Source organism: Nerophis ophidion, linkage group LG23 (assembly GCF_033978795.1).
Source record: "Nerophis ophidion isolate RoL-2023_Sa linkage group LG23, RoL_Noph_v1.0, whole genome shotgun sequence".
Taxonomy (NCBI): Eukaryota; Metazoa; Chordata; class Actinopteri; order Syngnathiformes; family Syngnathidae; genus Nerophis; species Nerophis ophidion.
The window spans coordinates 4,546,686-4,562,774 of NC_084633.1; the positions used below are offsets into that span (position 1 = coordinate 4,546,686).

Sequence of the window (16,089 nt, forward strand, 5' to 3'; positions counted from 1 at the left end):
ATCATTCACAATGTATCTGAACAAATCACATCAAGGTTTTTCAACAGCTAATTTGCAATTCCCCAAACAGGAAGTTCAGACATCGATGAGAATGACGACCTCATTACAGTGGAGTTTGATGATGGCGACACAGGGCGCATTCCACTCTCCCACATCCGACTTCTGCCTCCAGATTACAAGATCCACTGTGAGCATTACACACACACGCGCACGCACACACTGTTCCATTTTCTTTGCTTCCTCATTCGAACAAAGAGCAGAAACAAGAAAAAATAAATGCCCACAGTTGACAAAGAGGATATTTGCAGACACAATTGTACTTTTGGGGGTTTTGCTTGACGTTTGTCACAGTACTTTGCAGTATTACACCCTGTGTTCTTTTTTCAAAATATATTTGGCAATAAATATATTCTTACAACACATCTTACCCTTTTGTCCACACAAAAACTATTTTAATTCACAATCAATTTGAATTTATTTTAGTTTTGTAGAAAAAGTGTGATGTTAATAAGTAATTCCACTTCTTTAACACTTGTCAGACTTCTGAAAGTTGGGGGTTATAGCGCCACCTGTTGCCTTGGCATGAGCTGCAAATACATTTTAGAGGACGACACAAACATGCGGACAAAGCCTTAATATTACAGATATTAAAGCCTATTTTTTTGTACACTGTATTTACTCGTGATAGGTAAATGACGCCTCGGTGAGTGTATAGCTAACTCACTAGCTGTATTGACTTAGTTGCTGTTTCATAATGGTAATCTGCCATCTACTGGATAAAAAAGTCACAACACTTGACCTGCATATAAAATTACAAGTGAGAAAATGTAATTGTTTGAGTTGTTGTTGTTGTTGTTTTTAGAAGCAGAAGCTCGATCATAATGTCCTGTTGATTTCACTACTAGAGTCATGTTTGTTGGCTGTGTGCCCCTGAGCAGGCGCTGAACCCTCACCTGCGCTGCTGGTGGCCAGCTGCTCTAGAAGAAGAGTGCGCAAATGCAGCAAGGAGGGCAAAGAGGCGGGACCAAAGACGGATGAAAGCGCTCCAAAGGCAAAAGGAAAACCTGGTCGCAAACCCAAACCCAAACCAGGTGAGATGACTTTGTCTGATGGATATGAACACAAAATAGTTGTCGCTGTTACCTGCTGTTACTTATTTGTACATAAGCCTAAGTAAATTTCCTCTCTATTTGGAACAACAGCAAATTCTTTAACACAATGCAGTATTTCCTACTGGAGGTCAAATATGAATAGCTTCAAATAAATCTGTCACTTGGCGTAATAACTGCAGCCATCACTTTTCCCTTTATTTGCCACTCTGCCCTTTTCCCAGTATTTCCACGGGAACTGTAAACCATCATTGCTTTTCAAAAAATGCATAACATCGTAAAAAAAGAGATGGATTTCGCATTATTTGGCTGAGCGCTTATGACGCATGAGCAATGTTTCTCCCTTTTATTGCCTTCATTATCCGTTTAAGACCAATGCAAGCATCATTTGCATTCAGGAATAAAGCAAAGCTCTAAAAGGAGCTAAAGTAGAACATGCCTATGTCATCTTTTATCAACAAAATATGTAAGGTCTCAGAGGAAATCTAATCATGCTTGATCAATACTGTCATCCTTTGTATTTGTTTGAAACATATTTTGGTTGTTGTTACTCTGGATCTAATTATGACAAGATGCAAGACTAAGCAGTTTTTCAAAATTGCTGGTTTGTTTCACCGCTAAAGTCCGCTGAAGCTGCACAATGAAAGTTGGAGACTATCCTGTGTTAAACCAGTGTGGGTTTCTGCTGGTGTTTTTTTTAAATGGAAAATACATTAGTGGAGACCCAACAGAGTATGGTTACATAGCAGGAAACACTGCATTAATAGTCGTCTGGGTGTTTTTTTGCGTCACATTTTGTGTGTAACCATACTTTTTAATATGTGCCAAATAGAATATCTTCCTTTAATGTAGCCTGTAATTATTTTTTTTTTCAGTTCAGTGCAATTCAAAAGGCAAATTATCAGTTTAAGTTAAGCATAATTTAATAGTAGTTCATTTGTAGTCTTCTATTGTTTTCATGTTGTTGATGTCCATTGCCCATCTTTTTTTCTTATTCCAAAGAAAAAAATGTCACACTTTATAATAATTAAAAACTAAAGCATTAGTAAATACTGAATTAGTCATTAATATCTGACATGAATACTCATTAAATATGCGGTTTATGACCATGTTATTTTGTTCTTGATTTTCAGCATTAATACAATGTGAAAAATATTTTTAAAATTTCTCACATATCTCATCCGATTCAAACCATTCCAATAATCAATTGCCAGCATGCTAGCATTAGCATGCTATTTTTATTATCTATTTTTACAGGTATACACTTAGTCTTGTATGTTGGTACTTGAGGCAGGCTAACCTCACGATAGCTTTTATTTTGGTGCTTGATGCATGTTTACAGTCATCAAGCTAACCTACACCTCAGAGTCCCGTATTTCCGTACTTGACACACGCTAATGTTTGCTAGATTTTTTCAATCAAATTTTACAGGAATACACCAGAATCATTTATTTTGGTACTTGACACATGTTCACTGTTAGCATATTTGTTTTTTTAATGTCTAATTTTACTGGTATGCACCTCAGAATCATTAATTTTGGTACTTAGCATTTCAGTTCTGCTTCGGCTTTTTATCATCTCAATTTCTACTGAAATGTGTTTTTCTAATTAACATTTTATAGATGCATTTTTACACTTCATAAATGATTGAGTCAGCATTTCTACATTATTATCTAATTTACAATGCTTTGTTAGATTATTAAAAAGGTTATGTAAACATTTATTCTCTTTACATGCTTATTTATACATGTAGTTACACAGTTTAAACTGCATACTAATGAGAATTCATGCAAGAAACATGCTTTATTAATGCTTGATGATGTGTCTCTATTATAAAGTGTTACTGGGAATAATTATCAGAAAATATGGTTTGTATCATTGTGTCTTTCCTATATTATATCACATATGCAGTATACTTTTCATTATAAATCAATCATTTGCAATGCGATATCATTCTGACTGTTGCTAGGCAGAAGTCTTGGCCGACAAGCTGTTTGTAAGAGACTCACAGCAAGGAAGTGACTACAAATATTGGAGACATGAATGAACACATTTTGATTCTGATTCTTGGGGTGATGATTTAATTCAACACAATTCTTGATTCACACCAATCTCGCAATATGTTATTTGGTATAAAAAAAAAGACAATAATACCTTTTCAAAGCAAGTTACAGGTTACAAAAGCCCCTCTTGGCTGCTGACGTATACAAACAGTGATTAAGCACCTCCATCCATCCATTTTCTACTGCTTATTCCCTTTGGCATCGCGGGGGGCGCTGGAGCCTATCTCAGCTAGAATCGGGCGGAAAGCGGGGTACACCCTGGACAAGTCGCACCGTCATCGCTGGGCCAACACAGATAGACAGACAACATTCACACTCACATTCACACACAAGGTACCATTTAGTGTTGCCAATCAACCTATCCCCAGGTGCATGTTTTTGGAGGTGGGAGGAAGCCGGAGTACCCAGAGGGAACCCACGCATTCATGGGGAGAACATGCAAACTCCACACAGAAAGATCCCGTGCCCGGGGTTGAACCCAGGACTACTCAGGACCTTCGTATTGTGAGGCAGACGCACTAACCCCTCTTCCACCGTGAAAACCCTGTTAGAACTAAATTGATATAAAATATATATTTTTAAATGAATACATGTATTCATTGTTGTTAGTAGTGGTGTTGAGTGAAATCATCATCCCTCATAAGGATTGGGAGACAATTTTATTCGGACAATTAAATCGCTACTCTCCATTAAATATAAAGTACATGGTACAGGTAGTGCCATTAGTGTTAAACTTTTATTTTTTTCTCTCTTCAGAAACCTCCTTAAACTCTGATATCAAAGACAAAATAGAGTCACCGTCTTCCAGCCAGCCTCCAGACAAAGCCCAGGATGCCAGCAAACAATCACAAGAGAGGACGTCCTCTGTCCAGAAGGCTGCCCAGGAGAAACCTCGGCCTGCATCACGGCCTGCAGTGGTGACCCATGCAAAACTCAAGACCTCCATCACGTCCCCTTCAAGCAGCCCCACCCTTCCTGCACCTTTACCCAGAAAGCCCAGCTCTGCTCCCGCAACTAAAGCTCAAGCTAAGCTCTCTTCTTCTATCTATCCTTCCACCTATGGAAAGGTTCTGACCGTGGACCTGTACAGCGAGCCCAATCTAACATCATATAACGGCCAGCGTAGGGACCGAGACATCAGACCCATGTCCAGACCCAGTATGGCTCCATCATCTAGTACACCAAAGCCTAGTGGGTCCTCAACTCCAAGGCCCGCCTCTACTCTAGCATCCAAAACCAAGTCTGACCATCACAGCATCTCCAGACCCATCGGTTCTGTCCTCCTCCCCAGTCCAGTGCCAAGGACTTCTCTGACTTCAAGACCTTCATCAGCGTCCACAAGTCCCTCAGGACACAAAAGGAAGATGTCCTCGAACCAGCTGTCCACCATCTCCAGGCTCAAGTCCACTTCCAGGCAGGGGGACATGGTGGTAAAACGGAAGCCCGTGTCTGCAGAGCCCCTTGTGAAGCTCGACCACGAGGGCGTGACCTCGCCGAAAACCAAGAAAACTAAGGCTCTGATGTTGCTGGAAAGCCGAGGAGTGCATCGCGATCACAGCCCTGTAACTTGTGCCGATCCGAAAATGCTGAAGGCCAAACCCAGACATCCGGAGCGGGAGAAAGAGTCCAACTATGGTGCACAAATGCTGGCTATAGAGATAGCTGAGAGTCGCGGTAGAGGACAGGAAATTAGGGAGGAGAAAAAGGAGGCTAAAAGAGAAGAGGACATGAGACAGGAGAGGAAGATGAAGGAGGAGTCTCAAAGTAGCAGCAGCAGCAGCAGCTCCGAGTCCGAGGAGGAAAGTGGCAAAGAAAAGATGACTCAAAAGAAGAAATGTACCTCCAGTTGCTCCTCCTCCTCTTCGTCCTGCTCTGGATCATCCTCCTCCTCATCATCCTCCTCCTCGTCCTCATCTTCGTCCTCCTCGTCAACGGACGACTCCTCCTGCAGCTCCGACGAAGAGCGGACCCCCACCCCTCCTCCAGTCCCCGTTTCTCCCACGCCTGCAGCCGAGGACAAGGTGAAAGAGGAGATGCAAGAAGACGACGTGAAGGAGGAGGTGGATATCAAAGAGGAGGAGGTGGAGGAAGAAGAAGAGGAGGAGTCATCTCCCGTTTCACGCTCCCCCTCACCATCTCCGACTGCTGCCGCTCCGGTTAAGCCGGCCAAACCTGCCACCGGTAAGGGCTCGGGGCAAAGGGGGCGTCCTCCTAAACCGAAGCCTAGTGGAGGAGAAGGCAAAGTGGGCAGGCCCAAGCGCCGAGAGGGGGTCCACCTCCCCACCACCAAGGAGTTGGCCAAACGACAGAGGCTTCCCAGTGTGGAGAACAGACCCAAGATTTCTGCTTTCCTTCCAGCCAGGCAGCTCTGGAAGTGGTTTGGGAAACCCACTCAGGTGAGCGCTCATGGTGTCTTTTGAGAAACATTATTATTCATAATTATTTCCTCATTCCACTCTGATCATCTCTCCTTCAGAGACGGGGAATGAAGGGCAAGGCCAAGAAGCTCTTCTACAAGGCCATCGTGCGCGGCCGGGAGATGATCCGCATCGGCGACTGCGCTGTCTTCCTGTCCGCTGGAAGGCCCAACCTGCCCTTCATTGGACGCATCCAGAGCATGTGGGAGTCCTGGGGCAGCAACATGGTGGTCAGGGTCAACTGGTTCTACCATCCAGAGGAGACCAACCCTGGCAAGAAACTCACAGACAAGAAGGTAGCGAGCTAAAGCAGGTCATACTACAAAGTAGGGTATGCGATACAGACGATATTAGGGGTGTCCCGATCAATAGTGAAATCAGCTATTTGTCTGATATCGTTTACTTGTGCAAAGCTGGACAGCCATTAACATCTAAACGTCCTCTAATAAGCACACATGGTTGGTCTTTTCTTGTGTTTTATTGAAAGGATTTACAAAGGGTAAACATTATAAGCCAGACCTGGGCAAATTAAGGCTGGAGTGCCACTTGCGGCCCGTGAAGCTTTTCAATCTGACCCGCCGGACATTCCTAAATCATTTTGTTTAGATGTTCAAGATGTAAAGTGTAGCTGCCATTATGATGTGCTCTCATCTTTTCTAATGACCCCAAGTCTTCAACTATACTAAGTCTTTACATGCTTGGAATCTGCATCCTATACTAGTTACTATGCTCATCTAATTAGTTACTATGCTCATCTAATTAGTTACTATGCTCATCTAATTAGTTACCATGCTCATCTAATTAGTTACTATGCTCATCTAATTAGTTACAATGCTCATGTAATTAGTTACTATGCTCATCTAATTAGTTACAATGCTCATGTAATTAGTTACTATGGTCATGTAATTAGATACTATGGTCTTAGAATTAGTTACTATGGTAATGTAAGTCACAGCAGCTCAGACGAGGCACCAAGCAGTGTGGATGGGTGGTGTTTCCACAGAGTCTGAAATGTGGGTGTCAGGGACAGACGTGGAAGGAGATGTTTACAACAAAGTTCTACAGCTTAGTGGTATTTCACATATATCAGATTCTAGTTGGGTTTTTTGTTTTTTACCCTTGGCGTTCATATTTTGCTGTTTGATGCATTTTTGTTGATTGTAAAATATGTGGATGGAGAGAGGGTGTGTGACGTTCATATGTTGTCAATATTCAGTGTTTTATCCTTCATAGTTAACATTGTAACATTCTTTATTTTCATGTACATTCCGGGTGTCTCATTCAGTAGAAAAGTGTGAAATTCCATTGTATTTTTAAAGGCCGTCTGTCAAAACGTTTTTAGCATTCAGACATTATTGTGAGGTTTTGTATTAGTGTTCCTAAAAATAATACTGGCCCACAGACACATTTTGTTCTGTAAATTTGGCCCCCAGAGTCAAAATAATTGCCCAGGCCTGTTATAAGCTATAGGCAACTAGAGGCTACTGTAGTGCGAGTTTCCTTAATTGAACAATATTGCAGTCTAAAACAACATTTGTTACTACCAGTGGAGGGCGGGCCGTGCGCTTCCCAACGAGGCCTTCATTGACGTCTGACTTAAAAAAATGGAGAAATACTATACACAAACACATTTGCGCACTACTGCGAGAGTCACCTCAATAGTGTACAAAACAGGAACATTTTCGGCGCATCAAGCAAACCCTTTCACTAGACAGCTTAGCCAGCTTCCAGGGTCCGCGGACCTTGTCTCACAAGATGTACTTTCTCTTTAAATATTCTTCTTGAAAATGGCCTTGCAAAATGTATCTCCCACCTAATCAACATTTTGCTCTCCTTCATTGCGGGTTAAAAAAAGTACCAGTGATTTCTTTGCTGGCTCCGGTGCCACTTCCCGCTTTCACAGATAACAACTTGTGATTGGATACTCACTTGGGAGTGATAGGTGAGTGTCCAATCACAGTTCTGTTTGACAAAAGGCTACCTAGATGGGCTATTGTCAAAAATGTGTGATCTGACTGGCTATCGCAACTGTTAATCATCTAAATGTCCTGTGTTCGTTTACGCTGCACAACCGCCGCTAATGTTGATTCAGAAGGCCTCCAGCAGAATTCATCCAGCGCTGGCAACAAGCTCACTGAATTCTGATTGGATAAAAGCTCTAACATAAAAAAATAGCAACAATGAAGCCTAATATGACATGAAGAGATTATGATGAATACTTTTTTATATTTATGGAAAGTAAATTAAAAATAAATTAACTTTTATTTATTTAAGATCATGATTAAAAAAAGAAACAAATAACAAATATTTATAGTTGCATATTTACTGGCAGGTACAATGTCTTCAAGGCAGAAGAGTATTAAAAAGTATCCAGTAACAAACGTATCCGAATCTTTCAACTTCCGGCGTCATCCCCTTAATCTAATGAATTATTGTGACCACTCGATGTTGCCAAAACACAAATTAACATTCTACTTCCAAAACATAAGCTCAGTGTTTTTCATACCTACCCTTATTCTCTGTGAAATTTCACTCGATCCAATCCTTTTTTTAATATTACACACTACAAAACTTTTTTGTTATTTGTGGGTGTACTGTACCCCTCAGTGTCACCTCAGTTATTTTTGTACTATTGACTTTATTTTTGCTGTATTGTTACATCGCCATCTTGACTTTTTGTCTGACAATTGTAAGAACCAGTATCAGCATTGGTATGACCAATACTGCCCCTGCAACTACTTAGTATTCTATCAATACCCACATTTGTAGTATCACCTAAAACTAATGTAAAGTATCAAACAGCAGAGGAATGAGTGCTTATAACATTTTTCACATAAGTGTAAATAGAACCACGTTAAAACAGAAAGTAAACAGCTATTAACTAGATTTATAATAGTTTTGAGAAAATATTACAACTGAAAACAGCCAAATAAGGACACTTTGCACCCCATTTTGAAATAGTTCTATTATTTATATACCACGTAATATATTGTGCTATATATTTTTGTCACAGGAGGCTGCAATATATATCATAATATAGATTTTTAGTCATATCGCCCATCCCTACTGTGAATGTATGACGAGATTGGACAACATTGCTCTGACCTAAAACATTTTTAATTTTTTTTGTAGCGTGTGTGCACGTCAATCTTTTTTCTAACTGTGAAATTTCTTCTTCTGCAGAATTGGGATCAAATATGTGGACAGTCCATACCTGCTGCTCTGCACTCTTCTATACAAAGAAAAGACTTCATGGAGGTGAGAAATTTAGTTTTACATATATGTAAATATTATTTTTGTTAGGGAATACCAAAAAAAAAAAAAAAAAGGGAATACCCCTCCTCTCTGAGCTGCCACCTTATCGTGGTAGAGGAGTTTGCGTGTCCCAATGATCCTAGGAGCAATGTTGTCCGGGGGCTTTATGCCCCCTGGTAGGGTCTCCCAAGGAAAACAGGTTCTAGGTGAGGGATCAGACAAAGAGCAGCTCGAAGACCTCTATGAAGAAGACAAAACATGGACCCAGATTTCCCTCGCCCGGACGCGGGTCACCGGGGCCCCCTTCTGGAGCCAGGCCCGGAGGTGGGGCACGATGGCGAGCGCCTGGTGGCCGGGCCTGTTCCCATGGGGTCCGGCCGGGCACAGCCCGAAGAGGCAACTTGGGTCACCCCTCCAATGGGCTCACCACCCATAGCAGGGGCCATAGAGGTCGGGTGCAATGTGAGCTGGGCGGCAGCCGAAGGCAGGGCACTTGGCGGTCCGATCCTCGGCTACAGAAGCTAGCTCTTGGGACGTGGAACGTCACCTCACTGGGGGGGAAAGAGCCTGAGCTAGTGCGCGAAGTGGAGAAGTTCCGGCTGGATATAGTCGGACTCACTTCGACGCACAGCAAGGGCTCTGGAACCACTTCTCTCGAGAGGGACTGGACCCTGTTCCACTCTGGCGTTGCCGACAGTGAGAGGCGACGGGCTGGGGTGGCAATTCTGGTTGCCCCCCGGCTTAAAGCCTGCACGTTGGAGTTCAACCCAGTGGACGAAAGGGTAGCCTCCCTCCGCCTTCGGGTGGGGGGACGGGTCCTGACTGTTGTTTGTGCTTACGCACCAAACAGCAGTTCAGAGTACCCACCCTTTTTGGGTACACTCGAGGGAGTACTGGAAAGTGCTCCCCCGGGTGATTCCCTTGTCCTACTGGGGGACTTCAACGCTCATGTTGGCAACGACAGTGAAACCTGGAGAGGCGTGATTGGGAAGAATGGCCGCCCGGATCTGAACCCGAGTGGTGTTTTGTTATTGGACTTTTGTGCTCGTCACAGTTTGTCCATTACAAACACCATGTTCAAACATAAGGGTGTCCATATGTGCACTTGGCACCAGGACACCCTAGGCCGCAGTTCCATGATCGACTTTGTAGTTGTGTCATCGGATTTGCGGCCTTATGTTTTGGACACTCGGGTGAAGAGAGGGGCGGCGCTTTCTACCGATCATCACCTGGTGGTGAGTTGGCTACGATGGTGGGGGAGGATGCCGGACAGACCTGGCAGGCCCAAACGTATTGTGAGGGTCTGCTGGGAACGTCTGGCAGAGTCTCCTGTCAGAGAAAGTTTCAATTCCCACCTCCGGAAGAACTTCGAACATGTCACGAGGGAGGTGCTGGACATTGAGTCCGAGTGGAGCATGTTCCGCACCTCTATTGTCGAGGCGGCTGATCGGAGCTGTGGCCGCAAGGTAGTTGGTGCCTGTCGAGGCGGCAATCTTAAAACCCCTTGGTGGACACCAGCGGTGAGGGATGCCGTCAAGCTGAAGAAGAAGTCCTTCCGGGTCCTTTTGGCTCATAGGACTCCGGAGGCAGTGGACAGGTACCGACAGGCCAAGCAGTGTGCGGCTTCAGCGGTCGCTGTGGCAAAAACTCGGACATGGGAGGAGTTCGGGGAAGCCATGGAAACCGACTTCCGGACGGCTTCGAAGCGATTCTGGACCACCGTCCGCCGCCTTAGGAAGAGGAAGCAGTGCACTATCCACACCGTGTATGGTGCGGATGGTGTTCTGCTGACCTCAAATGCGGATGTTGTGGATAGGTGGAAGGAATACTTCGAAGACCTCCTCAATCCCACCAGCACGTCTTCCTATGAGGAAGCAGTGCCTGGGGAATCTGTGGTGGACTTTCCTATTTCTGGAGCTGAGGTAGTTAAAAAGCTCCTCGGTGGCAAGGCCCCGGGGGTGGACGAGATCCGCCCGGAGTTCCTTAAGGCTCTGGATGCTGTGGGGCTGTCTTGGTTGACAAGACTCTGCAGCATCGCGTGGACATCGGGGGCGGTACCTCTGGATTGGCAGACCGGGGTGGTGGTTCCTCTATGCCGGATAGTCGAACCTCGGATTCAGGAGGAACAGTGTGGTTTTTGTCCTGGTCGTGGAACTGTGGACGAAAACCAGGGGCGGTTTAGCTCGGTTGGTAGAGTGGCCATGCCAGCAACTTGAGGGTTGCAGGTTCGATTCCCGCTTCCGCCATCCTATTCACTGCCATTGTGTCCTTGGGCAAGACACTTTACCCACCTGCTTCCAGGGCCACCCACACTGGTTTGAATGTAACTTAGATATTGGGTTTCACTATGTAAAGCGCTTTGAGTCACTTGAGAAAAAATGCGCTATATAAATATAATTCACTTCACTTATACTCTCCGCAGGGTTCTTGAGGGTGCATGGGAGTTTGCCCAACCAGTCTACCTGTGCTTTGTGGACTTGGAGAAGTCATTCGACCGTGTCCCTCGGGAAGTCCTGTGGGGAGTGCTCAGAGAGTATGGGGTATCGGACTGTCTTATTGTGGCGGTCCGCTCCCTGTACGATCAGTGCCAGAGCTTGGTCCGCATTGCCGGCAGTAAGTCGAACACATTTCCAGTGAGGGTTGGACTCCGCCAAGGCTGTCCTTTGTCACCGATTCTGTTCATAACTTTAAAGGACAGAATTTCTAGGGTCAGTCAAGGCGTTGAAAGGGTTCCGGGTTGGTGACCGCAGGATTAGGTCTCTGCTTTTTGCAGATGATGTGGTCCTGATGGCTTCATCTGACCGGGATCTTCAGCTCTCGCTGGATCGGTTTGCAGCCGAGTGTGAAGCGACCGGAATGAGAATCAGCACCTCCAAGTCCAAGTCCATGGTTCTCGACCGGAAAAGGGTGGAATGCCATCTCCGGGTTGGGGAGGAGACACTGCCCCAAGTGGAGGAGTTCAAGTACCTAGGAGTCTTGTTCACGAGTGAGGGAAGCGTGGATCGTGAGATCGACAGGCGGATCGGTGCGGCGTCTTCAGTAATGCGAACGTTGTACCGATCCCTTGTGGTGAAGAAGGAGCTGAGCCGGAAGGCAAAGCTCTCAATTTACCGGTCGATCTACGTTCCCATCCTCACCTATGGTCATGAGCTTTGGGTCATGACCGAAAGGATAAGATCATGGGTACAAGCGGCCGAAATGAGTTTCCTCCGCCGTGTGGCGGGGCTCTCCCTTAGAGATAGGGTGAGAAGCTCTGCCATCCGGGAGGAACTCAAAGTAAAGCCGCTGCTCCTTCACATCGAGAGGAGCCAGATGAGGTGGTTCGGGCATCTGGTCAGGATGCCACCCGAACGCCTCCCTAGGGAGGTGTTTAGGGCAGGTCCAACCGGTAGGAGGCCACGGGGAAGACCCAGGACACGTTGGGAAGACTATGTCTCCCGGCTGGCCTGGGAACGCCTCGGGATCCCCCGGGAAGAGCTAGCTGAAGTGGCTGGGGAAAGGGAAGTCTGGGTTTCCCTGCTTAGGTTGTTGCCCCCGCGACCCGACCTCGGATAAGCGGAAGAAGATGGATGGATGGATGGATGGAATACCCAGAGGTATCTTGTCTGATTTGCATAATTGGCCATGTTAATTTTTCAGACTCATTGGGAGTGACAAAAGGTGGGCAATAAAACCAATATATTTGGAAATATAAATAAATATTCTCTTCGTCGCTTCTTTTGAAGTCTATTGAGAATAGCGATACATGTTCTCATAAGAATATCCAGAAAAAGTGGCTAGATTTGTTGCAAGTCGCTTTTTTAGTGAAGTGAAGTGATTTATATTTATATAGCACTTTTTCTCTAGTGACTCAAAGCGCTTTACATAGTGAAAATCAATATCTAAGTTACATTTAAACCAGTGTGGGTGGCACTGGGAGCAGGTGGGTAAATTGTCTTGCCCAAGGACACAACGGTAGTGACTAGGATGGCGGGAGCGGGGATCGAACCTCCAACCCTCAAGTTGCTGGCACGGCCACTCTACCAACCGAGCTATACCGCCCCAATTATTTTAGAATAAGAGCGTCTAGAAGAGTCTGAATCCTTGATGACAAAGTAGCAAAGTTGGCAAAACTAATCCTTCCTGCTAAATCTTCTTACTCTCTGGCAGACCAAGTGTGTTAAAAAGTGACCTTGTTATGCTTGCCTCCACCTATGGTAAAGAATAGTAACCACAAACTGCATTCACCGAATGAACGAGGGCGTACCTGTAGTGCCAAGTCTATTTGTGTCAGGCTGCCACAGAGAAATTAGTTTGTGCGAGCGCAAACAGATTATGCACAAAATTTGACGGTTGAATTCAATGCCTGCCCTTAAGTCACGTCTCGCACTTGGAGAAAGAGTAAGACACATCGCTAAACAGTTTCCCCTTGAGCTAAAAAGACGCACGCATGCACAGTCTGCGCTTCAGCGCAAGATTAATCTGAGCATGATCCTAAACAGAGTCCGCGCAGGAGCTTTAAACAGAGTTCACACACAAGCTCATGTGTGTGAACTTAGATAGTTCACTCAAAATTGATGGTTGAATTCAATGCTTGTCCCTAAGTGCCAGAGAAAGAGTAAGACACATCGCAAGCCACACTGGTTTCACTTGTGTCAAAAGATGCATGCATGCACAGAGTCCGCGCATGAGCGCAAAAAAAGTCAGCGCAGGAGTCCAAACACAGTGAGCGCCAGCGGAGTTTGTGCATGAGCGCTAGCAGTTTGCACACGAGTGCAAACATAGTACGTGCAAAATTTGACGGTTAAATTTAATGCCTGCCCCTTAGTTCTAAAAGGAGGGAACGTCGCATGCTTAGAGAAAGAGTAAAACACATCGTGAGCCAAAAAGTTTTCACGCGAGCCAAAAAGATGCATGCATGCACCAAGTCCGCGCATGAGCGCAGACCGAGTCCATGGCCGTGCAAAATAAGCATGGTTTTTATGCGCGAGAAATTTGGTTCTGTTTTGATGTCATACTATCAATATCTTTGATCAAGTAACAGTTAAATAGGAATATGGCATGCTTCAATGGCTGCATGGGCACCTTTGTGTCTATGTTCAGGCCTCAAACTTTTACTTGTCAAGGCAAGTGTTGCCTTAAAGGAGGGCTAAGCAAGTTGGAAGGGCACAAGGCAAACATTATTTTATTTTGAGGCAGGGAATCCAAAGCATGCATGTGTATGTATATGTATATGTATTTATGTATATTTATTTGTATATATGTATATATCTGTATATATGTTTATATACAGTATCCATTCATCCATTTTCTACCGATTATTCCCATTGGGGTCACGGGGGGCGCTGGTGCCTATCTCAGCTACAAGCTACAAGTCGCTACCTCATCGCAGGGCTATATAAACAGTATATATGTGTATGTATGTATGTATGTATTTATATATATATATATATATATATATATATATGTGAGTGTGTGTGTGTACATATATACATGTATGTATATATGTATTTATATGTATGTATATATATATATGTATGTATATAAACTGTAGATATATAAACACATATACAAGTATATGATATACAACTAATCAAACGTCAATAAATTGAAATAGACTATCATATAGTGTATGACATCCATCCATTTTCTACCGCTTATTCCCTTTGGGATCGCGGGGAGCGCTGGTGCCTATCTCAGCTACAATCGGGCGGAAGGCGGTGTACACCCTGGACAAGTCGCCACCTCATCGCAGGGCCAACACATATAGACGGACAACAATCACACTCACATTCACACACTAGGGCCAATTTAGTGTTGCCAATCAACCTATAGTGTATGACCTACCTTGAAGTAAACTTTAGTTAAGTTGTGTATAAATTAATATATAAAACGCCATGCAATATTCATTCCATTATTGCTTACATCATCGACTTATGTTCATCGTTTTCGAAAAAGTAAAAAAAATCCTCGTGTGCTACACACGGCATTTTGAGAGCTGCTTGACCTAAATTCACCAAACACCCGGACGTCCTTACAGACCCTGATATAACTAGTGTATCTCTCAGAAAATCTTGGAACTACTCGGCTGTTCTCGTTGTCGGTAAACCTTTGACACTCGCTTCCAAAAGGGCTGCGCCTGTGTTGTTTATACCCATTAAAGACCTACTGAAACCCACTGCTACCGACCACGCAGTCTGGTAGTTTATATATCAATGATGAAATATTAACATTGCAACACATGCCAATACGGCCTTTTTAGTTTACTAAATTGCAATTTTAAATTTCTCGCGGAGTTTCCTGTTGAAAACAACGCGGAATGATGATGCTTATGATGCACGTGTTTGTGACATTATTGGTTGAAGGGGACATATTAGCCAGCACCACTCACAGCTAAAAGTTGTCTCTTTTCAATGCGCAATTACACAGTATTTTGGACAACTGTGTTGCTGAATCTTTTGCAATTTTTTCAATTAATAATGGAGAAGTCAAAGTAGAAAGATGGAGGTGGGAAGCTTTAGCCTTTAGCCACACAAACACACGGTGTTTCCTTGTTTAAAATTCCTGGAGGTGAAGCTTTACTATGGATCAGAGCGGTCAAGCGAACATGGTTCCCGACCACTTGTCAACCGGCAGGTTTCGGTGAGAAAATTGTGGTAAAAAGTCGCCTCTTACCGGAGATCTGCAGAGCATGTACCGTCCATGCAGATGCCGTGACTTCCCTCAGACACTGGCGTCAAGACACCCGTGGACACACCCCTTCCGACTATCAGGTACTATTTAACTCACTAAAACACTAGCAACACAATAGAAAGATAAGGGATTTCCCAGAATTATCCTAGTAAATGTGTTTAAAAACACCTGTATCGCTCCCAATGCAATCGTCTTTTTTTTAAAGTTTTATTTTTTTTTTCTAATCCTTCACTATCAATATCGTCATCCACGAATTTTTCGTCCTTGCTCAAATTAATGGAGAAATTGTCGCTTTCTCGGTCCGAATAGCTCTTGATGCTGGAGCCTCACGTTATAAACAATGTGAGGATGTGAGGAGCCCTCACACCGGTGACATCATCGTCTGCTACTTCCGGTAAGGGCAGGGCTTTCTTATTAGCGACCAAAAGTTGCGAACTTTATCGTGGATGTTCTCTACTAAATCCTTTCAGCAAAAATATGGCAATATCGCGAAATGATCAAGTATGACACATAGAATGGGCCTGCTATCCCCGTTTCAATAAGAAAATCTCATTTCAGTAGGCCTTTAACATT

At 44.2% G+C, this 16,089-nt stretch overlaps 1 protein-coding gene across 4 annotated transcripts in view; it reads left to right on the top strand.

Moving 5' to 3' along the window:
- Positions 1-16,089, top strand: part of tnrc18 (trinucleotide repeat containing 18) — a 96,533-nt gene that overhangs the window by 77,863 nt on the left and 2,581 nt on the right. For all 4 annotated transcript variants that reach the window (XM_061884802.1, XM_061884801.1, XM_061884803.1 and 1 more), the window contains exons 25-29: positions 71-187; positions 939-1,091; positions 3,929-5,568; positions 5,649-5,885; positions 8,773-8,847. In XM_061884802.1, coding sequence (XP_061740786.1) covers positions 71-187; positions 939-1,091; positions 3,929-5,568; positions 5,649-5,885; positions 8,773-8,847 — 2,222 coding nt within the window. The remainder of the gene's footprint in view (positions 1-70; positions 188-938; positions 1,092-3,928; positions 5,569-5,648; positions 5,886-8,772; positions 8,848-16,089) is intronic.